The 25,476-nt window shown below is 36.4% G+C and overlaps 2 protein-coding genes across 5 annotated transcripts in view; one reads left to right on the forward strand and one right to left on the reverse strand.

The window, feature by feature from the left end:
* Nucleotides 1-2,547: 2,547 nt before the first annotated feature.
* AP5M1 (adaptor-related protein complex 5, mu 1 subunit) lies at nucleotides 2,548-24,500 on the reverse strand. 2 transcript variants are annotated; one of them, XM_011989598.1, is made up of 8 exons: nucleotides 23,887-24,500; nucleotides 18,066-18,711; nucleotides 12,638-12,865; nucleotides 10,837-10,976; nucleotides 10,060-10,145; nucleotides 9,848-9,966; nucleotides 6,304-6,400; nucleotides 2,548-3,816 (listed from the first exon to the last, which is right to left on the reverse strand). In XM_011989598.1, exons 1-8 carry the CDS (start codon nucleotides 23,964-23,966, stop codon nucleotides 3,734-3,736), a joined length of 1,479 nt encoding a protein of 492 aa, XP_011844988.1. In that variant the 5' UTR covers nucleotides 23,967-24,500; the 3' UTR covers nucleotides 2,548-3,733. The 2 variants fall into 2 exon arrangements, with proteins under 2 accessions (XP_011844988.1, XP_011844989.1); XM_011989599.1 differs by having other exon boundaries at nucleotides 23,587-24,460.
* The window catches only part of EXOC5 (exocyst complex component 5), a 65,547-nt gene continuing 64,018 nt past the window's right edge, over nucleotides 23,948-25,476 (forward strand). For 2 of the 3 annotated variants that reach the window (XM_011989594.1, XM_011989597.1), the window contains exon 1: nucleotides 23,948-24,334. In XM_011989594.1, the coding sequence (XP_011844984.1) occupies nucleotides 24,308-24,334 (27 nt within the window). In that variant the 5' untranslated portion in view covers nucleotides 23,948-24,307. The remainder of the gene's footprint in view (nucleotides 24,335-25,476) is intronic. The other variant, XM_011989595.1, reaches the window with a different exon arrangement.

Below are 25,476 nucleotides of genomic sequence, written 5' to 3' on the forward strand. Positions count from 1 at the left end.
TGTAGTCTTTGTTTCTTCTTTCTTCAAAGCCTATGTTTCCTAATATCATTGTTAGGCAAAGCAAAAAGAAATGTTTGTTCTATTACGTAAGAAATAAACTTCATTTGGTATTCAATTGACTTTCTAACTTAGCAGACAGGACTTTACATCTTCAAATACTGAAAATAAATTGCATTCTTGGCCCTTGCTTTAAAAGGTTATAGAGAATAAACGCACACCCTGGTAGTGTTCTAGTGATCTCCCTAATCTCAGTTGCACTTTGTCAGAACGAGGTAACTGGTAGTTAAGTGAAATACCCTAGATCAAAGGGGGATTAATCACCAACTGAATCCTTGCTGAATAAACCTGTCATTCAAGAAAATTATTTCCACTGAACTTAGCAGAGGATTGAAGGTATTTGCATAACAGGGACCAACGTACTTCAGCCAGGTTAAAAGGTTCAGAATTCATCCCATGTTTAGCTTTTTGCCTCCTTTTCCTTTCAGCAGCCTGGTACAATGGTTTCTAATCTGATAATACAGCTAACTATCTAAATGATGTCAGAACAGGAAAGTATTGCAAAGTTTGGATGAGGGATGGATCAATTTCACTTTCAGTAACTCCTAAATCTGATTTGTTGGAATTTAAGATGTAATCCTAAAAAAGTCCCTTAAACCTGAGGACTGTTTATTAACACCCCTTTTTTTGACCTTTGTCTTAGGAACAACCATTCTGTTGTGGCAGCAGTCCCTACAGAAGTCCTGGATGATAATTCCACCTACCTAGCTCCCAGGGGTAGTGTAGCAGTTTATCAATGTCTGTGAAGTATTTTGAAATACTATAACAAAAACCAAAAAAAATTGGCAATTGTGACTAAGTATAAATGTCTGCCTTGAAAGATCTTAAATCATACAATGTATAAAAACACCATAATAATTTTAATCCAGTAGAAATACTGAATTGGTATGAAAAAATGAAAACTATTTTATGGGACAGACTAATGTTTAATACAAAAATTTTTTTAAACAAATAATTGTCATCGGAATTCCTGACAAGACTACTTCAAACTTGACATTTGAATCAATTGCTTAAAAAGTTAAAAAAAAAAAAAAATGCCACTACTGTAAGGGTATATTGCCTGAGTACTATATTGCTGGCTTTAAAAAGTTTTTAAAATATTGTTTAGTAAAAAATGGAGAAAAGGGTTTACAAAATCATGAACCATCTTTTCTGGAGTTCATTCTAAAAAATTTAACACTTTTTTTTTTAACCTTTCGAATTTATTGAAGAATAATTACCTATGTGATAGACATCAGATTTCATAATCATATTTTGGCACTAAAAGGGAATTTAGCAATTTTGCATCTAGAGAAGGTCTGACACTATCCAAATCTTTCACTGGAAGTAGTTGCTCATATGCACTGCAAACGCAAAGCATCTTTCAAGTTAAAAAATGCAAAGAATAGTTATCAAAGAAAATGAATAAAATCCATAGTGAGATAATTTTTTAGAAAATGATTGAAGTTTTAACCCAAGAAAGGACTCTTAGAGTGTCTTATAGCTTAGAATAAGAACATGTCAATCACGATTAAGCTTCTGGAATCGGAATCCCTTTGAAATGCAGCTGTTTCTTCTTTAATTGTGGCAGCGGACTCTGAAGAAAAGAAAGGTCCAGCCTTAAAGATGAGTAAGGAATACAAAATAGCTCAGGATTAGTTGTGGAGTTCAAAGGTCGCTAATTACACTAAGGAGTTCCCAGACACAGGGAAAACATTAAACAGGTCACCTACCAAACGGGAAACAGACTCTGTCTTCAGAAATTATCCTGAAGTGACAGGTTTCTAGACAAAATCAAAAGCATCACAGTGTGCCCAGCTGATCTCAATGGGATGAAAACCTAAGTTGGTTCAGTTCTGTAGCACTATGTTAGAATGGAATGGCAACAGATGGCATCAGGTTCCCCAACACCTCATCACTTTTCCAGGACACCCTAGATTTTCCTCCGGTTTCTAGAAATGCCAAATAGAAGATTCACTGATTTTTCTAACTGCTTATAAACTTTTGCCTAGGGGATTATTATATTAAATCTTCGCCTACTCACTAAATAAATGCCTCTTGCTTACCTTAGTGTATTTGGTAAACATTTATACAATCAAGATTCCAAATGGCTCCATTACCATTAACTTATCAACATAAGTGAAATGTTAAGCTTTATTTGAGTTTAAGAGAGATCAAATAACTTACAGGGAATGATATTTTCTTCTTTCTAAAGGAAAGTTTTCACTGCTGATTATCTATGATTAAGCTAGAATAACAAGTTAAAGTCCTGGTCAGGCAATTATTCTTTTTTCTTTGTTACTTGGGATAATTTTGAACACAGAACCTTATGCCATGATAATGCTTTGCAGAAAATGAGTTTATGAGTAGGACTGACCTTAATTAAAAAATCATATTTCAAATCCTAAATTTATATGCACAATCCCTTTAAACTATCATGCTCTTTTTTGAGGAGTTAGCAAATTTTCTAAGCTTTTCCTCAGAAGACTCATTAAAAAACAGAACCCAAGATATTATCAAATTGAGTATTAATCTTTAATGCATATTTTTTTCTAATCTGTAAAAAGACATGAATGAAGTTTTGAGGTTCGTGAGATTTCATCTTTTCTTGAATGGTCACTTAAAGTCCAACTTGACAATGAACTGCTCTGAAAATATAATATGACATATAATTGCAGAAGTAGGTAGAGAATAAAGATGATTAGACGGTTTCTGAAGAAATCAAGAGAATGGTAAGAAAGTGAGAGTGACAGCTTTAAGGAGATATATACTACATGTGACTAAAATAAGCTTAAATGATACTCTCTACCCACGGAGTGCCTTTTGAATTTTTTTCCAGAATTCATTCATTAATTTTAACTTAATAAGACACAGAAAGAGCAGTATTAGATCTAAATTACCTTTAAAAATTTAGCTGCAGACATTAAACGATTACAAAACACTATGATCCTCTTCTGAAGCTATTCCACACATCTTAATATGGCTACTGACATCCTAAGCAAAATGTCACTGTGGCAGATTAACAAGCTTACTTAAAAACTAACTCTCGAACAGAGATTACACACCTTAAGTAAAAAAGTAGAATTATGCAGATTCTTTATTAGTCAATAGGATAGTTCTGATTAAGAAGAACAGGTTACTACTTAAATACTTTTCCTTTGTCTCTGTTGGCTGTTTTTTGAAGAGATGTAGTTGTTTCTAACATGGCCTCTGGTATTCTGCAACATTCTCCTTATACTAGGAGCTTAGTACTTAGATGTGGAAGAGAAAATAGTTTTTATATTGCACATCATCTACAACCCTGAATCTCTGAACTGAAAAGGAGCCTGACCCTTTATCCAAGGCTCAGTACAGAAAAGGGCTATAATTGATTAGCAATGTCTGACACAGAAACACTAAGAAACAAGTGTGGCAGGGTGACCCAGGACTAGTCTAAAATGAGCCCAAGTGAATCATTACTTTTCTATGTTCTGAATTATACTGGCATAAAATCAAAGGTTAACAAAATTGGAGACATTAGCTTTTAAAACATCCTTTCAAGTTCTATCAGACTACAAACACCAAATAAGACTACTTTTACAATTAAATCATTCAGTGATTTTTCACTCACAGGTTCTATGCATCCACATTAAAAATATAAGATTATGACTTCCTTCAAACTGTTATCATTATATAATCCCATTTAAACATGAGACTATTACAGTAATAATGATCCATATGTTACTGGAGCGGGGGCTTTAGAATTCCAGATGTAATAATCAGAAGAAATTAGTTTCCGGTCTAAAGAAAAGAAAAAGAAATTAATGATAAGATTATTTTATCTTAGCAAAAATTCAACGAGAGCAAAGTCATGATTTTTGAAATTGTGCAATGCAGTTATTTCAAGGCAATACTTTGAAATATTCATTTTAATTTGATATTATCAAGACTTTATTATAACTTTTACCATTTTACAAATACGGACTCATTAAATATTTGAACAACCCATCTTTGACCTTACATGAAATATCTCTCATTTGTGCCAAATCTGCCAATTTTATCTTCACATTTTCTCTAAAATCTTTTTCGTATGGACCATTACTCTGACTGTAAAAACAGTAAACATTTTTCACTGGTTTCTCTTCTATAACCTTATCACGATGGCCCTGATTCTGGGTCTTGCTATTCTTTACCCAAAATGTCAGAGATATAAATTAACACCCAACTTCCTAGCAACATTCTAAACGGTTTGCTTCACTGATTTCTTATTCTAGTTCTGATCAATTTAAGCCTTTTTAAAAATAGCTTTGAAAGCCTACAAAAATGGCAACCTATTTGAACTAAAGTTTTCTGATATGTAAAGTTGAGATAATAATGTTCATTTGGAATTACATATGTAAATTCTTTATATATATATAATTAAATATCCGATTAAATATAATTAAATACGCAATTCAGCCTTCACTTTCTTCTTCATGCCTTTCTTCATAAATGAAAAGAATATAGACTATATTGTCTTTTTTGTTCTCTTCAAAGTACTCAAACCCAGTAACAATGAGTGGCAAGACAGCATACTGTTAAGTGGACAGGTTCTAGAGCAAGAATGCTTGAGTATCTGACTCCCAGTTCTGCCATTTGCTAGCTATGGGACCCTAATCTCTCAGTTCCATCAGTGTCCTCATCTGTAAAATGGAGATAACAACACTTACATAGGGTGCTGTGAGGATTAATGAGATAATATACATAAAACACTTAGAACTTTGCCTGGCATATAGTAAGCAATAAATATTAGCCATTATTATTTAAATTTATTAAATTAATTAAACTAGCCATTACTATTTAAAGTATTATTATTACTATTTTTAAACTAAGTTGTATATTTTGAAAATAGATTTTATTGTCAAGATGATGGCAAAATAAAGTTTTACATGATTGCACAAACTGGCAGTCAGATTCCGAAACTAACAGAGGAAGATGGGTCATAATATTAATTTAAAATGAGTTCTTTCATTCAACATATTTTGTATTAAGAAGTAGGTATATTCCCATCCTGTATTATGCTCTCTGGAAATTACTGTGGTATGTTTAGTTAACATAAATAAATTAAAATATTTTCCCATAGACAATCTAAAATACTGGTCTGTTTGCTTTCAGTCTCCCATATATACAACAAAAAAATGATGTAAGAGAAAACACAGGGCAAGCCTAGGGAAGTAAAGAATACTGGTTTACTCTGGTTACATTACATAGAAGTTATATTGTCATGCACAGTAGCTGCTTAAAATTCTGTAGTTCTAAGTTCTCTAATTCTCTTGAAATGTCCATGGAGAGTCCTTTCCTCTTCTTCCTGTTTTAGGAACCCTAATCCTTAGTTTAAGAAATATTAATCTAACTATAATAATAAAAATGTGTGTAAATTGGGATCATTCTTGTCTACACATATAACAGCTTTATTCTCCTTGAGGCAAAAAGGTTTTGCTTAAGTTTAGGTAACTCTACCTCATTTTAGGTACTATTCTATGTTACATATTTCCATTTGATCTGAATTAAATAATTTTGATTCATTTATAAATTTTTTTTTGTCTCATTATATTTTCATATGTTTTGTGTGTGTGTGTACACACATATAGATCTATACTTTACCAACCATTAAACATACTAAAATCCGGAAACGTCTTTTTTATTGTCTTCCTATTGATTAAGAATAGAGAAGGTGCTAAATAATGCTTATTGATTGCAATATTTGCTAAAGATATTTAAAAGTTTTAAATAAGAACCATCTCTAGTATCTACTAAATCCATACTATATGCTAAGTATCATACTGAGTCAATATAATCTTATTTAAATCTCATAACAAGCCTGAGGTAAATCACACTATTATTTCCATTTTATAGACAAGAAAATTAAAACTTCAAGAAGTTCACTAATTTGCCCGAAGATATACACCTAATGAAATGGCTGAGCCAGGCTTAGGTCCTGTCTGTTCAACACCACAGTCTCTGTGAATCATCTCTGAATAAAATAACCAGAGAAAAACAAATCTAATTTTATACTGAAGTTCACCTCTATCCCAATCTTTGCTCATCCAGACCACTTTATAAACAAGGAGAAGGCAGAGGACAGTGCAAAGTACACAAACAGTTATGTGGGGTAGGATCAGTCCAGAATTTTATAAATTGGGATTATTCTCTAATCTCTAAATTCTGTTACATTCAAATTTTACCTTAGGTAATAACTGCAAACACCATTTTAGTTCCCTTAAGTTAGTTTGAATCTGTATAACTTACATGCACTTATTTTTGGTTTTCCTGATGCAAAAACTTGAACTGAATGCTGATCTGCGTAACACCCAGTGAGTGTGTAATCTAAGATCCTAAAATGAAGCTAGAAAGAAGAGAGAAATACACCAAATTAAGGTGATCATTTGGTAAAAAGGATGGTGACATTTTTTCCCTTGACCCAGTTTTAGCGAATTTATTTTACACAGTTGACAGAATTGTGTGTGTGTGCATGTGTGTGTGCACACATATGTATATAAAAACACACATATAATTTTTTTTCCCTTTGCCTTAGGGCCGTTTCTTTGTAAGGCTGTCATTATGAAGTACTTAACACACAATATGCACTTCACTAACAGCTCTAATCCATACTGCAAGGTATGCTGAGTGAATTGAGGTTCAAAGATGGAAGCAACTGGTATCCCAGCACATAAGCAGCAGAGCTGGCATTTGAACTCAGACCACACCAACTCCAAAAGCTGGTGCTGTCTCCCACTGTGCTGCTGTCTTGTATGCCGTATATTCTCTTCTATCCCTAGGGCTACGTGGTTATGATATACTCTAGATCATAAGTCTTTTACAGGCAGGAAAGTGTAAACCTTCTAGCAAAATATAATGTAATTATGAAAACAGAAACATCAGTTTATCTTGTGTTTAGGGTGAATGAGCTGTACTACTTAATTTTCCAGAAGGGTGAAATTTAACTTTTATAGAACTAAGCTTAGGAATTACCTTTTCCCTTACCTAGAAAACCTTTCTAAAACATCCTCCATAATTCCTGGATTTCATTGACAATGTGGGGCTATCACTACACATGCCAGCTATTACACTGTGCTGTAAGAGAGTGAATCATTAGCACCTTCTCTGAAGACATAGCACACTCTGTTGTCCAGGTTGCAGTGTAGTGGCCAGGGTGCCCCTAAGTTACAATGACATTCACATGACCTGTGAAAAAAATCTACATTTCATGGAGCGCCTGTTCTCCTTTGCTGTGATTCTCCTCATCTCTGCTGCTAAATGCTCCCGATTTTTGCAGTATCCTGATATCTTTTTATATATTTTTTCTCCTATCTCTATTCCCACAAAATTTCTCCCATTTCCTAACTTTATTAATTACCAAACTAACTGATCACATGCATAAGATGGGATTTAGAATGTAATTTTCAGATCTTCTCAGCAATTTTTTTTCCTGTTGCCACTCAAATTATCTCTGATAATAAAGGGCTTTTGCTTGTTTTTTTGGTATAATTCTCAATGCTGGTATAATTCTCAACGCTGGTATACTTCTCAATACAACATTAAGTATAGTTATAAGTTATGACCAGACTGATATCCATACAACTGAAATACTGTAAAACACACTTAGATCATTCAGTCAACAAAAATATGTGCTACATGCTTTCAATGTGAGTGTAACTGGTTGGTGATGGTAATGAATAGAAAAATCATAATTCCAACCCTTGAAGGACATACAATGTGTGGTAACATTCCACATTTTTTTCTGATAGGTATCTGAAGTAGGAATTTTTATAATAATCCTTGAAACAAAGCTTCTGGACACAAGTGAAGCCAAGATAGAAGAAATGAATTATCACCAGTATACTTCTGACTTCACTACCACTTGCCCTAATTGCCTGTATTTCTCTTGATTTCTTTAATACATTTTATTTAGGTTTTCTCGCTACCTTTCTAATCACTCCTTCAATTGCCTCACTTGTTCTTCTGAATCTTCCTGTATTATTTTATCTTTTTTCGGTTATTTATTTTCACTGCCTCAACTATTTCTTCTCTGTGGATAATTCCTAAATCCTTATATACAGCTGAGCCTTCTCTTATGAATCAAGCTTTAGATTTTTAGCTACCCACTGAACATTTACAATGGGCTATATTGCTATTACCAGCCAAAAATATGATATGAAACCCATTTCTTCCCAATTTTCTTCATATCAATAATTTAGGTATATTCATTCATTCAGCAAATATTTATGTGCTAGGTCCTGGACTAGATATTTGGAATAAAACAATGAACGAATGAGATTCACATGTCTCTACCCTCTTCAAAAGCGTCAAATTTGGTTTAAGTTCCTTTTTTTTTTTTTTAACAATATCATCTTTGAACAACAACATTTCTTGTCTCTGTATTTACTTAGTAGTCAAGGCTTAATTTTTATCACAGCTTTTACAGCAGTCCCTTCATTTTTCTCCCTTTTCCCTTCTTTTCTCTTTCTGTTGACACTACACTAACTCAGCATTATTAACTTATTATAATATTACCCTTTCATATGGAATATTAATATGCTATAGATTGGCTTGTCTCTAGTTTTTTTACTCACCTTGCTTACGTCCATTCCAGATTAACATTCATAAAGTATCACTTGTGAAAGACTACTCCCCTACTTAAAAAAGTACACCATCAACCAAAGGAATAAAAGTCAGATTCAAATTCTGTATAATCTTAATCTAAATTATGTATCCAGTCTCTTATAGTACTACTACTTTTAGCACTGGTTTCTAAGCATGCCTTGTTTATCCTTCTTTACTCTTTTAGGTAACTTCTTTATCTAAACAATTGTTAGTCAGTCTTCAAGTCTTCATATTCATGCATATCTAGGCCTCAAGAGTTTGGCTTAAACTTCACCTCCACTGTAAAGCTTTCCACAATAACTTCAGCTGTAGCACCTTTTTCTTGAAATATCGAAGCTGTTAGCACTGATAAATTGTTGATGTACAACACTGAAAAATTCTTGGAGGGTAAGGACTACATCTTCTATTTTTTGTACACAAATCTCAAATTTTTTGTTTCTTTTTGAGACAGAGTCTTACTCTATCACCCAGGTCGGAATGCAGTGGCATTATCATGGCTCACTGCAGCCTTGAACTCCCCAGGCTTAGGTGATTCTCCTATTTGAACCTCCCAAAAAGCTGTGACTAAAGGTGTGCACCACCATGCCCAGCTGATTTTTCTATTTTTTGTAGAGGTGGGGTCTCACCATGCTGGCCAGGCTGGTCTTGAACTCCTGGGGTCAAGCGATTCACCCGCCTTGGCCTCCCAAAGTGCTGGGATTACAGGTGGGAGCCACCAGGCCTGGCCCAAATCTCAAATTTGATAACCAAGAGCTGAGTGGAATTAGACTGAGTTGGGGTATTTAGGTTAGCTGGTTCCCTTTAAAAAAACACAAAAAACCCTTGTTTAAAAGAGATCTGGTTGCATTCTGTTGTCCAGGTTGCAGTGCAGTGGCACAACTTAGCTCACTGTAACCCTGAACTCCTGGGCTAGAGTGATCCTCCCACCTCAGTCTCCCCAATAGCTGGGACTACAGACACCCCGCCACTATGCCTGGCTTTTTAAAATGTTCAAGTATTAAGTGAAATAGAAGTGACTAATACTAAACAACAATAAAAAATCAAACAAAAATCCAAAAGAGAACTTACACCAGGCAAAAAGAATAGAATTTTAAAACAATTGGTGGAAAACATTAAAAATCAACTAGAAATATGCAATTTATAAACAAAGGAAGGGCTCTACTGTAGTAAGCCATATAAATATGTTTACCTTTAAATATGCTGTTTCTCCAATACAAATTGGGTCAAATGGCTGCTTCTCATGGCTCTTGGCTCCAAAAGTTACAGTTCCAGAAAGACTAATTTCCATTGATTTTGGGAACTTCTGGCCTAAAACACAAATATACCAATCAACTATTCTAAATCAAGTAGATTCTACAGTAAATGAAAAGAAAAAAAAACTAATAAATAAAACTTGCTCACCAATAATCCAGATCAGTAAGCTTTTCTCTCGAAATACTTCGAGCTGGCCAAAACTAGTTTTATATTCCAAATGTGTAATTGGACCTCTTTAAAAAGAAAGGGATAAAATAGAAAAAGATCACAGATATAACAGTTTTAAGAGATCTAAGTCAAACTTGGCCACTGTTACTTAATACAAGGACAGCATAAAAGCAGATCTGTATTCAAGTTTCCAGAATAGAAAAAATAATGAATATTAAATCTTGAAAAACAATAAAACACACATAAACATTTTTGGTGATGATGTGTATTTCATTATTAGTTCTTAAGACAACTATGAAATCATATAAAATGTATTAATACAGTCACATAGGTTGCTATAACATTAAGATTATGGTTTTACTACATATGTAGATATACTTTGACAAAAATCTGTGCTGCAGAATAAATTTAAAAGTAGAACTGATAATAAAGTAATATTATAATTGGCTAATTCACCAGGTTGTTGATAGTTTGGTTTGACTTGTATATGGAAAAATTGCTAGAAAAATAATTCCTGAGGAAGCTACATTGGTTTAAGTGTATAATTTACTAGTAAGTTTTACTAGAAAGATAAAGGCATATTTAAAGATAAACAGATTATTTTTATGACTATATCATGAAAATCAGCATTCATTTGAATAGAATAAAATTATTCAGACCTTAAAAATAAGGTAAAAGAGAAAGACAATTTATTGTGGAGCAGTGGGAGTGTATTAAGGAAGACAGAAATTATGGCAATACAGATTTTATTCCTACCTATTGTAAAAAGGTATATGAGCTTCACAGAATTCAAAATTATTTTTCACACTTTCGTGAAGTTTTAAATTAATGGTTATTCTTAGTTGTACTTCTTCCTCCTTCATTTGAAAAAATCCCAAAATTGGTGGGACAGGGACCTAAAAAGAAACATAAATGTCTATATAATTCTCAGGTTAATGGGTCTAAAACACCAAAAGTAACTGAGAAGAGTTACTTTTAATGACTTAGAGGTTACTCCAGGTTGTTTTAGTAACAGCAATGATGAATCTATATTCGCTTTAAGGATAGGGATTCTTCTCTTTCTGTTTTCAGAGATGAGAAAAGTGCTTTACAAAGGTGTACAATGCATTCTTGTTCCTATACTTGCTCATCCAGGCTCCCCGTCTCCATGTTCTCTGACCTGCAGCATAGGGTATACAGTAGGCGTGCAGCAGGCACTGCCAATCTGCCCACAGCTCCTGTTCTCCAATTGAATCCCATGAGTTCTCCAATCCCCTCGTTCAGCAGTAACTTACTTGGTTGGTCATCAATAACTGACTGAAGGGGAAACAACTTGTAGGCTGGGGTGAGCCAATCATTATTTCTGGTACATGTGAAGTAAGACACAGAAAGACTACTTATACAGTGCAAGCCCTAGAGCTGTAAGGTCATGTGTAAGCAGAGAAAGCCAGCTGAAAGAGGAGACTGAGAAGCAGACATGTGACAGACAAGGTGGACCTTGAGTACAGGCTGATATTAATTTTCTGGTTCCAGTCCCAGTAAGAACTGTGTCTGCTTCTTTTCTTATTCTTAAATGGCAATGAGACTGCCTATTGCATTCTCAAAATAAATTTGCTCTACTTAAGCTAGCTTGAGTAGGTTTTTCTAACCTACTCATCCACAACTAGGACAAGAGATAAATGGTATAGTAGAAAAGAGGTTTGGGAGTCTGAAAAACTGGGGTTCAAATCCAGGCAGTGCCATTTATCAACTATAGACCTGGTGCAAGTCATTTCACTTCTCTGTGACTCTCCTGAGCTGTAAAATGGGGATAATGTCTAATTAAAGGTTGTTACCAGTACTACAGTACTAGAGAAAATACATGTAACGTGCTTAGGACAATGTCTAACACACAAGCAGTTATTTAATAAATAGATATGAGTAATAATATATATTTGTAATTCAGGTTGCCTGCGATGAGGGGTATTTTATTACGTTCATGGTTAAAACCACGACTAAATCATACCAAAATCTATCCCATGACCGTGAACATTTTTAGGGAACATTAAAACAAAAAATTCAATTATTTTGAAAGCTATTTACAAGTAGTTACCGACACCAAAGATAAGAGATATCTCATTCAAAGAAGTGAATCTTTTTTTTTTTTTCTTGAGATGGAGTCTCGCTCTGTCACCCAGGCTGGAGTACACTGGTGCAATCTTGGCTCACTGCAACCTCCGCCACCTGGGTTCAAGTGATTCTCCTGCCTTGGCCGCCCAAGTAGGTGGGACTACAGGCGCACGACACCATGCCTGGCTAACTTTTTGTATTTTTAGTAGAGACAAGGTTTCACCATGTTGGCAGGCTGGCCTTGAACTCCTGACCTCCAGTGATCCACCCGCCTCAGCCTCCCAAAACGCTGGGATTACAGGCATGACCCACGGTGCCCGGCCTAAATCTTCATCTTCATTCATCAATTATTGTCTGATAAATAGAACTTTTTCTAAGTTCTCATACCAAGAGTGTGAATTATTTACTTATCAATAGTATTTATGAATATAAAGATCAGCAAACTCTCAACTATTCTAGGGTTGTTTACCTGGGAAGTGTAGTAGCATAAGTTGAATGACTCTAAAGGTGGAGTCAATGGAAATTTGTAAGGCCCACTAAATGCAGAGTCATCCATTGCATCAATACTACTAGAAGTCAGAATTGCAGAGTCAAGAGAAGTTACACAAGGATGAACTAGAATATCTTGAAGTGGAGATCCATTGGTGGGGAGATTCAAGCTGATGGTAACATTTGGCATGATTCCTTCCAAATCACACTGAAATGCAAACAGAAAGATTATCACCAAAATCTCAGAAGCAAATGTGTTTCAGGCTTCTCAAAATTTACCAAAGTCATTTTCCCCAATTAACTCACTTTTCTCTAGGTATTGTTCTCTTTGCTTTCTGTGTTCTTATTGATGGTTTTATCATGTTCTTACACACCCAAGCCAGAGACCAGGAGGGCCCTCATAGACTCCATTGCTTATCTCTAAAGCTCTTACAAAGATAATTTAAATCTGCTGAATTTTCTCCATTCCTGTTGAACCACATTAATACGGGCCCTTACAATTTCTGCCACAGCCCACTAAATATTTCTGGACTTGCTTTCCTATAATCAGTCCTCTAATCCTCCATCCTCCTAGCTCTCCATGCCAGAGCTATCTTAATGAAACATAATTTTTATTATACTTTTTCCATGCTCGAATGCTTTCAGTGATTCTACTTCAATTCTGAATTACTTGTAAAGCCTTTCATTGTTTGGTTCTCATCTACCTCCTTTTTATTTTCCTTCAACTTTTAAGTTTTGGGGTACATGTGCAGGATGTGCAGGTTTGTTACCTAGGTAAACGCGTGCCATGGTATTTTGTTGCACAGATCATCCCATCACCTAGGTATCAAGCCCAGCATCCATTTGCTGTTCTTCCTGATGCTCTCCCTCCCCAACCTCCCCAACTGACAGGCCTCAGTGTGGTCGTTCCCCTCGTGACCGTGTGGTTTCGTCATTCAGCTCCCACTTGTAAGTGACAACATGTGGTGTTTGGTTTTCTGTTCCTGCATTAGTTTGCTGAGAATAATGATTTCTAGCTCCATCCATGTCCGTGCAAAGGACATGATCTCGTTCCTTTTTATGGCTGCACAGTATTTCATGGTGTATATGTACCACATTTTCTTTATTCAGTCTATCATTGATAGGCACTTATGTTGATTCCGTGTCTTTACTATTGTGAATGGTGCTGCAATGAACATACGTGTGTATGTATCTTCATAGCAGAATGATTTTTCTTTGGGTATATACCCAATAATGGAATAGCTGGGTCAAATGGTATTTCTGCCTCAATGTCCTTGAGAAATTGCCAGTCTTCCACAATGGTTAAACTAATTTACATTCTTACCAACACCGTAAAAGTGTTCCTTTTTCTCTGCAATCTTGCGAGCACCTGTTGTTTTTTAACTTTTTAATAATAGCCATTCTGACTGGTGTTGGATGGTATCTCATTGTGGTTTTGATTTGCATTTCTCAAATGATCAGTGATGTTGAGCTTTTTTTCATGTTTGTTGGCTGCATGTAGGTCTTCCTTTGGCAAGTGTCTGTACATGCCTTTTGCCCACTTTTTAATGGGGTTGTTTTTTAATCTACCTCCTTAATAATTTTCTACCCTGCAACTTACATGTAGTCATATTGGATTCTTGCATTTTCCTAAATAAACCACACTGTCTTATACCTCCAAATGCACCTTTGCATGTGCTATTGCATGTGCTATTCCTTCCAGCTGCAATGTTTTCTCCCTGTAAATGCTTTCATTCTTCATGTCTTAGCTCATTTGATGCTCTCCGTGAAGTCTTACACTCTGTATCACCTCTACAGCCTACCTTTGCTATGCAGAGAAGCCCAGGATCTTCTTCCCTATGTAGTCTGGGTTAGTTTGCCAATAAGAGGTACTCATGAGAGATTTACAAGGGAAAAGAGAAAAGGAAGTAACTTTTCTTGAAAGTTCCTTGAAGCCAGATAGGTCAGCTTCTCAAACCTGTCCTTGAACTCCTACTTCAAGGCCAAAGTGGCCAGATGCTACACTTCTGCGGACCTTTCCTTGAATTTCCTCTGTGAGGTCATTAACAGACAGACATGGCAGTTTCTCAGACTTCTTTGTGAACTTTTGATTTGACTATCTCCTCAGTGACTGTTTCTGAAAGGCTATAGCTAGAGGATCAAAGACTTATTTCCTCAGTGCTTCTTGAATAAGCCCTAATTTCTATGTTAAACATCTTTACTCCTATAAATCTTATAGTGGCTTCTTCTGGCCCAACCAGACTGACATACTTTACTTGTGTTTGTATAGGTAGCCAGGGTCTTTGTACCTCTCTCTTGAAATTCACCTCTATTAAAGCCTGGATCAAACTGACCAACTGAGCCCCATAAGAATTATTAGTATCTTCTGTTTCACCAGAACTACACAATATTTTAGAGTTAGTGAACTCTGAAAGCATAACACTTAGTTCCTAATGCACTATCATATACATACATTGCACCATGCATTAACTGTCCACTATCTACAGGTATCTGGTCCATTTCTCTTTTCAAGTTTTAAATTCTTTGAAACAAGAATCGTTACATTTTTCTTAGTATCTCTAGTGCCTGACACATTTCTATGCATAGAAAACAGTAATAAGAAATGTTTGCTGAGTGGCTATCTTTTTCTAATTATAAACCTACTTTTGTTTTCAATTTCTAATATGAAATGTTTCACTTTTAATGTTTTATCTACTATTTGACATGTGTGGGAATTCATTATGTATCTGCTATACAATGTAAGTACTTAGCAGGCAGGCATTATGAAGAGTACTACATATAATCAGTGCCTTTATAAGGTCTGTCAGTGACAATTACAACAATGTCAGTCACATTAAAAATAAATATGCCATATAATCTTACTTTAAAACTTAAAAAAAAAAACTTAGGGTTTTAACTTTTAAACCATCTGCTATTTTCTATATGTGAACTAATAAGAACAAATGAAAAGTAGTTTTGTTTTTGATTTATGGAGACAAAATAAGCAAACATCAATAGTAAATACCATTATAATTTAATAATATTCAGTTTATACTTAGTAAATTAATCTCTTAACGTTCGTAAAGGGTCAGAGAAACATCAGCCATCATGGAACCTGCCAATGAATCTATCTGGGCACTTAAAATGCCAGATCATCAGTTATTTACTATAGGATGAGAACATCCATTCTAGAAGGAATTGGTGTACTACCCTTTAAACCAATCTGGCATATGTAAACCCAACTTTAGCAGTAAAAGTTATTAAAGAAAAAAAAAGGCACCTAAGAGTTTATCTCATTTTAAAAATGAGAAAAGATTCACAAAATTGTGTAACTTTCTAAAGACATACAGAAAATTAGTGGAAGAATGAGGTCTAGAACTTTGGACCACTGGCCTTTGGCTCTGGTTTTCTACCAGAGTAGGATAAAATGAAGATGATTATTTCCATTTACAATGGGCTTCACGATAAAATTCCTTTAAACAGTAAGTTTTGGAAGTACTTAAAGAATGTCTGGCTAACAGTTATGTTATGTACCTACAACCTTAAAGAAACATTTAGCATGTAGGTTAAGGTATACCCCTTTTTTTTCCCTTAAGAACATTTTTTAAATAAGAAAATTGCCCATCATGATAATCTGTATCAGGACTAAGAGTAGGAACCAATCTGAAATTCTCCTAAGAGTAAACTGCAGTCAGCCTATCAATGAACAGACACATTAAATGCCATGGTATTAATTAGCATTATATAAAAAATAACATATTCCCTATTTATTGCTACAGAATGAAAAAAAAACAGAACTGGTGAATTTTTCTATTTTATTTTTTTTAAGACAGAGTCTAGCTCTGTCACCCAGGCTGGAGTGCAGTGGCACAATCTTGGCTCACTGCAGCCTCTGCCTCCCAGGTTCAAGCGATTCTCATGCCTGAGCCTCCTGAGTAGCTGGGATTACAGGCGTGCTCCATCACGCCTGGCTAATTTTTGTATTTTTAGTAGAGAAAGGGTTTCGCCATGTTGGTCAGGCTGGTCTCAAACTCCTGACCTCAAATGATTTGCCTGCCTTGGCCTCCCAAAGTGCTGGGTTACAGGAATAAGCCATTGCGCCGGGCCCTATTTTTCTATTTTCATTTCATTGAACTTATGAGAAAAAAGATTCAACTACTTTAAAACTTAAGAATGACATAATCCATGAACACCTCAATTTTGGAGCCATTTACAATAGTTATTTCTAAGAAAGTGAGTAACTGGAGTGTATTTTTGACCACGATAGATATGAGTTTAAAATAGGCATAAAAACTTTTACGTAACTTTAATGTTAAACAGGATAAAAAAAAAAAAAAGACCCAATATTTCTGTCAGGACTGTTCTAATTCTCTGCTCTTGAACTCTAGTTTTATCTATCAGATTTATATACAGCCACACATTAAATTTGACATATAAAAAATATACGTAACTGCAGGGAATAAAGAAAGAAAAATAAAGAAACGAGAATACTATTAATATAAACTTGTAGAAAGTTTACCTGGAGGATTTTATTTTCAATCATTATTTAACATGGCATGACTCACCACTAACTGTATTGTTATTTCCATTGTCTTTTCCTTCCTATTTTCTATTTCTACAAAGAACCCAATATTAATCTAATGACTTATTTAAATAAGAATCCTTCAATATAATTTTAGATATGTCAGAGATGTCAATTTCACCCCCTAAAGAAAATGGAAAATAGGAGTGGTGACTTTAAAGTATGTTCTGAAGTTATTTGACATTACTCTTTTCATAGGTGGAGCTTAATTCCATGCCCCTTGAATATGGACCACTTAATGACTTGCTTCTACTGAACAGAAAGTAGTGGAAGTGTAACCTCCCAGGCTAGGTAATAAAAATAATCGCTTCTGCCTGGCTGTCTGTCTCTCTCTCTCCTCTCTCTCTCTCAGATCATCTGGTCTGAGGGAAGCCAGTCACCAAGTGTGAGGGCACTTAAGCAGCCAGTTGAGAAGTCCATGTGGAAAGGAACTAAGGCTTTCCTCCAATAACTAGCACCAACTTGTTAGCCATGTGAGTGAGTCATCTTGCAAGTAGATCTTCTAGCCTGTCAGACCTTCAGATGCCTATAGTCTCAACTGAAACCCTGACTGCAACTTCATGAGTGACTCTACACTGAAAGTTCCCAGTGTAGTTTCCCCACAGAAACTAAGAAAATAATAAATGTCTACTTTGGGGACAATGAGACAATTCTTTACACAGCCACAGATAACTAATATAATTGGTAAGGAATTAAAAAGACAACATAAAATTTTACATGACTCTCCCATTTAACAACTGCTGCTTAAGATGAAAATAAAAAATGTTATTTAAACCACAACTAGCAAATTTAACTTTCTCCATATGTTAAATAAAGTGATAAAGCAAATACCAGAGAAAAATCTCACCTTGCAAGTCACTGTTCCAACAACTTGCCATGTATCCGCTATACCCTGTTTATCATATTGCATGGATTTTACCTTTTCAGTGATAGAAATAGAAACTTGTGGTTTTCCTTTGTACGTTCCAGTTTTCCAAGCTGGCTGTTTTTGTGGCTGAGTCACAGATGCAAAATTGGTATTATCTAATGAATTCTTTAAGTTGGCATCTAATAAAGTGCCAAATGGACAAGCCTGCAGAAGCAAGTCAGGCAACTGGCTCAATTTTGTATTTAGCTCAGAGTCATTTTTTTGACCTGAATAAAGAAAATCCTGTATCCCAAAAAGAAATTCAAAGCCTTGTGAAACTCCACTAACACTAATTAATGGCGGACGAGGGGACAGAGTTTGTTCAACTAGTGGAACACAAGCATATATAATGTCATTCTTCAGAAAAGCGACAACTGGCCAGAGTTCTTCACTTCCTATCAAGAGTCCATAAATGGATGTTTTATTGATGCGTGAACAGCTATCACGACTCTCAACAAAGTCTTTATCATCATCCAATAATCTAAGTTCAAAGAGCAGTGCTTTAAGAAAGGGACCATCTTCGGGAATAGGCACATAACTTGCTCCATTGAAGACTCTGGCTCGTTTTTCAACCGTTGGATACCGCCTGCATTATGGAAACAGAAACATTATAAGTGATTCTTCCAAGTAAAACCAAGATGAAAGAATTTTTTAAAAACTTCCAAATATAAGGCAAACAGTAATAATAATAAAATACATGAGAAACAAATACATACACACAACCACAAATGCCAACAACCAAAAAATTATAATGCCCATTAAGTTACTATTAGAGTAACTTTCATATTTGGTATATAATCTGTTATTGAAAATGCTTAATTCAATTCATTTATTCAGTTTAGGTAGAGTACATGATTCTAATTCAAAATCCTTGTCTCTCAGCCACTCACATATCACCTTGGTCAGCAAGCAGTATATACTTGAACCATTTTAGGCATCTATAAGAACTTTTTTTTTCTTCTGATTCTGTCTTAGCAGCTACAGTAGGACTAACAAAGTGGTTCAATTTAACCCTCCACAATTTTGGATTCATTAGTTGAGATGGTATAATTTTAAAAGGAATGTTCTATTCTACTCAACCTATAGTGAATGACAGGTACCCTGAGTCTTCTTGCCAATCCCTACAAACACAAGGAAGATCATTTTAGTAATAACGGTTTATCTCTATGGCCCTGGAAGATACTTTTAGGTAATAAAAAAGAATAAAATCAGAATGTTTTTGCATGTGCTGAGTTGAACAGTAAGCAGTTACTAATTTATCTTTTCTTTGGTTGGAAACAGAAGATGCTTTTGCTTATTTACAGAAATCTGTTAGATCACAGTTTCTCAGTTCCAAAATATGTACTTTTCCTCATTCCTTCTACCTCCACTCCAAAGTCCAGAACAACGTCATTTATCAGCTGTTAACTTTTGAGTAAATCACTTAACTTCCCTTAGCCTATCTTCTTGTTTGTAAATAAAGGGGTGGCAACAAATCAGCAGTTTTTACCAGAGTCAAAAACATACCTGGCTAAAACAGTTTTTGCTAAAAAATATTGATGTTTATTAATATTTAAAAAAAATAAAAGGCCGGGCGCGTTGGCTCAAGCCTGTAATCCCAGCACTTTGGGAGGCTGAGACGGGCAGATCACGAGGTCAGGAAATCAAGACCACCCTGGCTGACACGGTGAAACCCCGTCTCTACTAAAAAATACAAAAAAAACTAGCCAGGCGATGTGGCGGGCGCCTATAGTCCCAGCTACTCGGGAGGCTGAGGCAGGAGAATCTTGAACCCGGGAGGTGGAGGTTGCAGTGAGCTGAGCTGAGATCTTGCCACTGCACTCCAGCCTGGGCAACAGAGTGAGACTCCATCTCAAAAAAAACACACACACACACACAAAACAAACAAACAAAAAAAACCACCAGCCAACCAAAAAACCCAAAAGCAGTTACCCATGTGTAGGTAAATCTCACTTACATTCTGATGCATTTTCTTGATTGAGAAAGGGGAAGAATCAGGTAGCACACCAGTAATGACATGGCATAGCAGGTTAATGCCATTTATTAATCTAAATCTCTGTATATGAATAGTAGAGATCTCTGTACTAAACTGTAGTCCAATCTCTTATTATCTAATTTTCTAGAGGATAAAGTTCTTAAGTATAAAAATTTCACAACTGACTGTGAAGATAAGTTAATCTGGGACCCTTATACAATGTCTCAATATGTGTTCAATGAATATTTTGTTGGATGACTCAACCTATCATTTCTAATTTATTATATGCTTTTTCTAAAACAGGATTCAAAGCTTAAATGGGTCTACAACTATGGGGTATGATACCGGCCTAAGCCAGATGTAACTGGATGCTATTATTATCTGGAAAGGAAACCTTTAAACCAGAATCTTAACCAAGTTTTGTCATGGTAAATAAGTACTTAGATAGAGAAAATATCATTTGCCTTCTTAAATCTTAAATATTGGCCACTTATTGACACTTATGTCAGTGCATATCTGTGTAGCTCTAACACCTGCCCCAAGAGGTTAGAAAACTGAAAATACAATAAAATTTAACTAAGTCATTCAATGATACAGAATTAAATTATTTGAACCCAACTTGCTACCTCCATAAATGTATTGAAAAGCCCATCCAAACATGTCTGACTTTTTATTCTGAAATAATATCCTGAGCACAGTTAAAAGTCATTCTGAAAACTAGGATTTAAGAAACTTATTTTTTAAGTAAAAATAAAAGTTTACCTCTATGAGATATTAAGATAAAACGTTTACTCTTTTTAAGTAAGAAGTTTACTCTTTTTAAGTAAAAAGTTTACCTCTATGAGATATTAAGATAAGCTACAAAAGCAACAGATATGGTATTGGCACAAGAAAGACAAAGCACTAGAACTGAGACAAACCAACATTTATATGAGAAGACATAACTAACATTACCAATGGCCTCACAAATTAATAAAGACATGACATACTGCTTAAAAGGTGGTGTCAGAAAAACTGATCCACAGTACAGAGAAAAACAAAATGGGATTCCTACTTAACACCATATCCAAAGATGGACTACATATGGGTTATAGACCTAAATGTAACAGATGAAATTATAAAGTTAAGAGAAGGTACTGTAGGAAGATATTTTTGGGAAATATAGGTAAGAAACAACTTCAACAAATTCCCAAAAGCGACTACTTCAATTGCATCAAAATTAGTGATTTCTGTTTAACCAAGGGAAACATAAAGTTAATTGACGATGGCAAAATTAAAGAAAATATCAGTACTTTCTAAAAATGACATAGAACTAATATCAAGAATACAAAACAAACTCCTACAAATTCAGAGGAAAAAACAAGCAACTTTGAAAGAAAAAAAAGACATGTACAGGCAATTCACAGTAAAGGAACTTAAAGGACTAACAATCATTATTACACACAGAAATGCAAACGAAAATAAGATGTCCTTTACTGGAAAAAATTAAATGTTAGGAAAGAATGGAGATATGGGAACCCCTTCTTGCTGCTAGTGAGTGCGTAGGTGGGTGAACGTGCAGATTATTTGGCAGTCTTTAGTCAAAATCGGCATAGACATGCCCAATGGACCAATTTGAGGATGCATACTTTGGCAGTGTTCTTTGGAGGCAAATTTGGGAGAGGTCGTCACTAGGGAAAGGGGACAGGTAAAATGTGTAGGATGTGAACCATGGAGTAATATAGAGCAAAAAAAAAACAATGGCCTAGATTTGCACTGTCCAACACAGTAGAACTACCCACATGTGGCTATTTAAACTTAAATAAAAATTAATTAACATTACCCAAAAGTAACAATTGAGTTCCTCAGTTATGCTAGCTGCAGTTCAAAAGCTCAATAGGTACTTGTGGCTAGTGGCTACAGTATTAGCCAGTACAAATTAAGAACATTTCTCCTTTCCATTATCATAAAGAATTCTATTGGGCATGCTGCCTTAGAGGAACACAAAGTATCATGGATGTTTCTTTAAAATAGTACTGAGAAATCTGACAAATGTAACATTAGGAAGTGAAGTCTAAAGCACATTTAATTATGTAATTTGAAAAATGCATACAATGAAAAAGGGTAACATCGAAGATATAAGAGCTACCTGTCAAGGGGAGGGGAACGGCAGTTAGAAATAGGTAACCAAAGGGAATATGTAACCAAAGTAAAATGAGAGATACTTTGGATGGACTGATGCGCCTGGTAAAGTATGTACTAAAGAATATATATAATCTCCTGTATTTGAGGTCCAACAACAAATGTTGGGGTTAGTGTCAGCCAGAAATCCTGCGGGGATATGGTAAACTCCAACTCTGATGCCCTTCGGAACAAAAACTGTTTAGGTTGCAAAGAAGGAATTTTTCATATCCTCATTGCCAACCAATTTTCATTTAAAATTACAATTATTTTTTTTCTGCCTCGATCTCAATTCTACTATGGTGCTACTTCACTATAAACTTTCTTCAGGGAAGAACGAATTGGGACAAAAAAGAATTATCAACGGCCAGAGAACAGAAGGTGAACAGACCCAGTCGATTGCCACCAACATTTTACAATGAGTTATTGTATAATTCTCTTAACAGAGCTATTTTGATTACACAGGGCAAATTCTAAAAGTGGGACCAGATCAACTTAACACAATATACGAAAAAGTGAATTAATTTTTTTTGTGTTTCTATTTTCTTCAACAATTAGGAACTGTAAACAGATGATTTCTACCAATGACACAAATTTACAAGATAAAAATAAAAGTCTGGGTAGGGCACGGTGGCTCACGCCTGTAATCCCAGCACTTTGGGAGGCCGAGACGGGTGGATCACGAGGTCAGGAAAATCGAGACCATCCTGGCTAACACGGCGAAACCTATCTCTACTAAAAATACAAAAAATTAACTGGTCGTGGTGGCGGGCGCCTGTAGTCCCAGCTACTCGGGAGGCTGAGGCAAGAGAAAGGCGTGAACCCGGGAGGCGGAGCTTGCAGTGAGCCGAGATCGCACCACTGCACTCCAGTCTGGGGGACAGAGCAAGACTCCGTTTCCAAAAAATAGCGATAACAACAACAACAACAAAAAAGTCTGATGTAACTTAGCATGGATTTTTCAGTAGAATAAAATGTTCCTGAATGATTTTGTCAATGCATGTTGAAAATCTGAAACATGTTTAGTGCTCAGTAAATTTTCTATCTTTCCCTTAGTCATCTCCATTTTAATCCTAAGCAGACGGAAGTCATTTTAAAATCCAATACTAATAGAAAACATACACCGCAATACTTAATATGTACGAGTCATCAACTCAATTCTCACAACACTGTAAGGTAAGACTATTAAAATCTCTATTTAACAGACGAAACAGAGGTCTGTTAACTGGCTAGTCCAAGGTCACGCAGCTATTCGTGGCAAACCTGGGCCACGAAGCACCACAAAACTATGCTACTTCATCGATCAGGATTCAGATTTGCATTTACCTGGAGAATCTCACGGTGCCACAAAGTGGAGTTCCCGGTTCGTGACTTATAAGCCACACTGCCCGCTGCGCCATGGTAAGTCAGTGAAGCATTAACTCATCTCATAATTAAGGTCGCCACCGAGGAACAGTGCAGACCGGCTTTCTCAGAAGCCCCAAGGCTCATCTTGCGCCACAAACCGGTCGCGCTCAGCAGAGAGGTTATTTTTAGGTGAGGTAACTAACACTTCTGAGTCGCTCTAGCTCAACACACACCACAAAAAGTTCTAAGAACCCCAACCTATAACGTTGAGAAATTTACCTATCCCCTGCAACTCCGGTACTTTCTTCCTCTAAATTCCACTTCCGGAACGGTGGCCCGCAAGGATCAAAGTTCCTCATATACCGTAGCGTCGAGCCTCTTTTCGGATCGCCAGCAGCTGGTTTTCTTCACTGGCTCCTCCCGACAACCTCCGGGACGCGCGCAGTTCCACTTCCGGCGTGTGAGGCGGTGACAATGGGAGCAGCGCGGGTGGCGCCGGGAGGCAGCTGACAGGCGTTTGCGGCTTCGCTTCATGGCAGCTCTCCCGCCCCGCCTGGGATCTGTGGGGAGTGGGGGAGCCCGCGGCGGCCCGGAGCCAGGGTTGGCGAGCCGAGCGGAGACCTGTGCGCCGCGCCTCTGAGGCGCAGCATGTGAAGCGGAGACGGCATCCAGTGCGGGGCGAGCCTCTCAGCCGGCCGGGATGGCTACCACGGCCGAGCTCTTCGAGGTGGGCCCCGGCGGCTCTTCAGGGAGTGGCAGGCTCGGGGTTTGCAGGCAGCTAGGTGGGCGGGCTGAGGAGCGGGCGTTTGCTGGCTACCCAGGAGGAGCCCTCGGGAGAGAGACGCGAAACTGAAGGGTTGGGGTGGCAGCTCCGTGTTAGCGCGGGCGGAGCGTGAAATGGGGGAGGGGTGCTTGGGGCCGAGGTGGGTTGGGCGACCGGTCGGCCGAGAGGGGAAGCCGGGTGTCCGAAGGGAGGAGGGTTGGTTTTCTCTGTGGGGGCAAGAGGGGGAGTCTGGAAGGTTCGGGTGTTGGAAGATGTCTACTCGGGATGAGTAGTGGGAAGGGCTGACTCAGGACGAGGAAAGAGAGCCAGGAGGCTCAGGTTGGGCGAGTCTTGTCGCTGGGATTCTTGTGGGAATAATAGCAGGAAGCCACTTAAGATGGGGACTCTTGGAGGCTTCTCGCTTTGAATAATTATTCCATTAGTAAGGCTGCAGGTGGCATTCATAGGCCTGCCAGTTTAACCTTACATTTGAAAAGGCTGGGACAATTTTTTTTTTTGTACAATAAAGGCCTACTTATCTCTTTCGACTGAAGGGAGGCAAAATTCAAGTGAACACTTTATTTCATGTAATAATACACTGAAAGCATTTACGTGTATTATAAAATGAAACCGAAATGAACACTATAAAACGAACACTTCGTTTCATATATATAATGCACCTTAAGTGTATTATATTCATTTACGTGTATTATAAAATCACCAAACTGCAAGCTAGAGAATCCTTAATACGTAATAGTGAGAATACTGTCTTTCCTCGAGCGTTTTCAGTATCTAAACCTTAAAATTTAATTTCGTGAAGTCTGGTGTAAGAAGCTGTGATAAAAGTTTGAGATAATAGAATAGGAAAACTAATTGGACTACAAAACAATGAAACTTATAAAGCATCTCGTGTGAAATAAATGAAAACACATGAGAAAAAGGAAAAGACCCCTTTTGTGTGTGTGTGCTTGTGTTTCACATTGAATAACAAAAGTGTAATAATTGAGAAGACTGTAATCCACAATAGGGAACCTCTCCATAAGTGAAAATGGTATCCTTTTTCTGCCTAAGATTCAGCAGTTTTTGTGGCTTACAATTTGAATGCC

Source organism: Mandrillus leucophaeus, unplaced genomic scaffold, assembly GCF_000951045.1.
Source record: "Mandrillus leucophaeus isolate KB7577 unplaced genomic scaffold, Mleu.le_1.0 Scaffold359, whole genome shotgun sequence".
NCBI lineage: Eukaryota > Metazoa > Chordata > Mammalia > Primates > Cercopithecidae > Mandrillus > Mandrillus leucophaeus.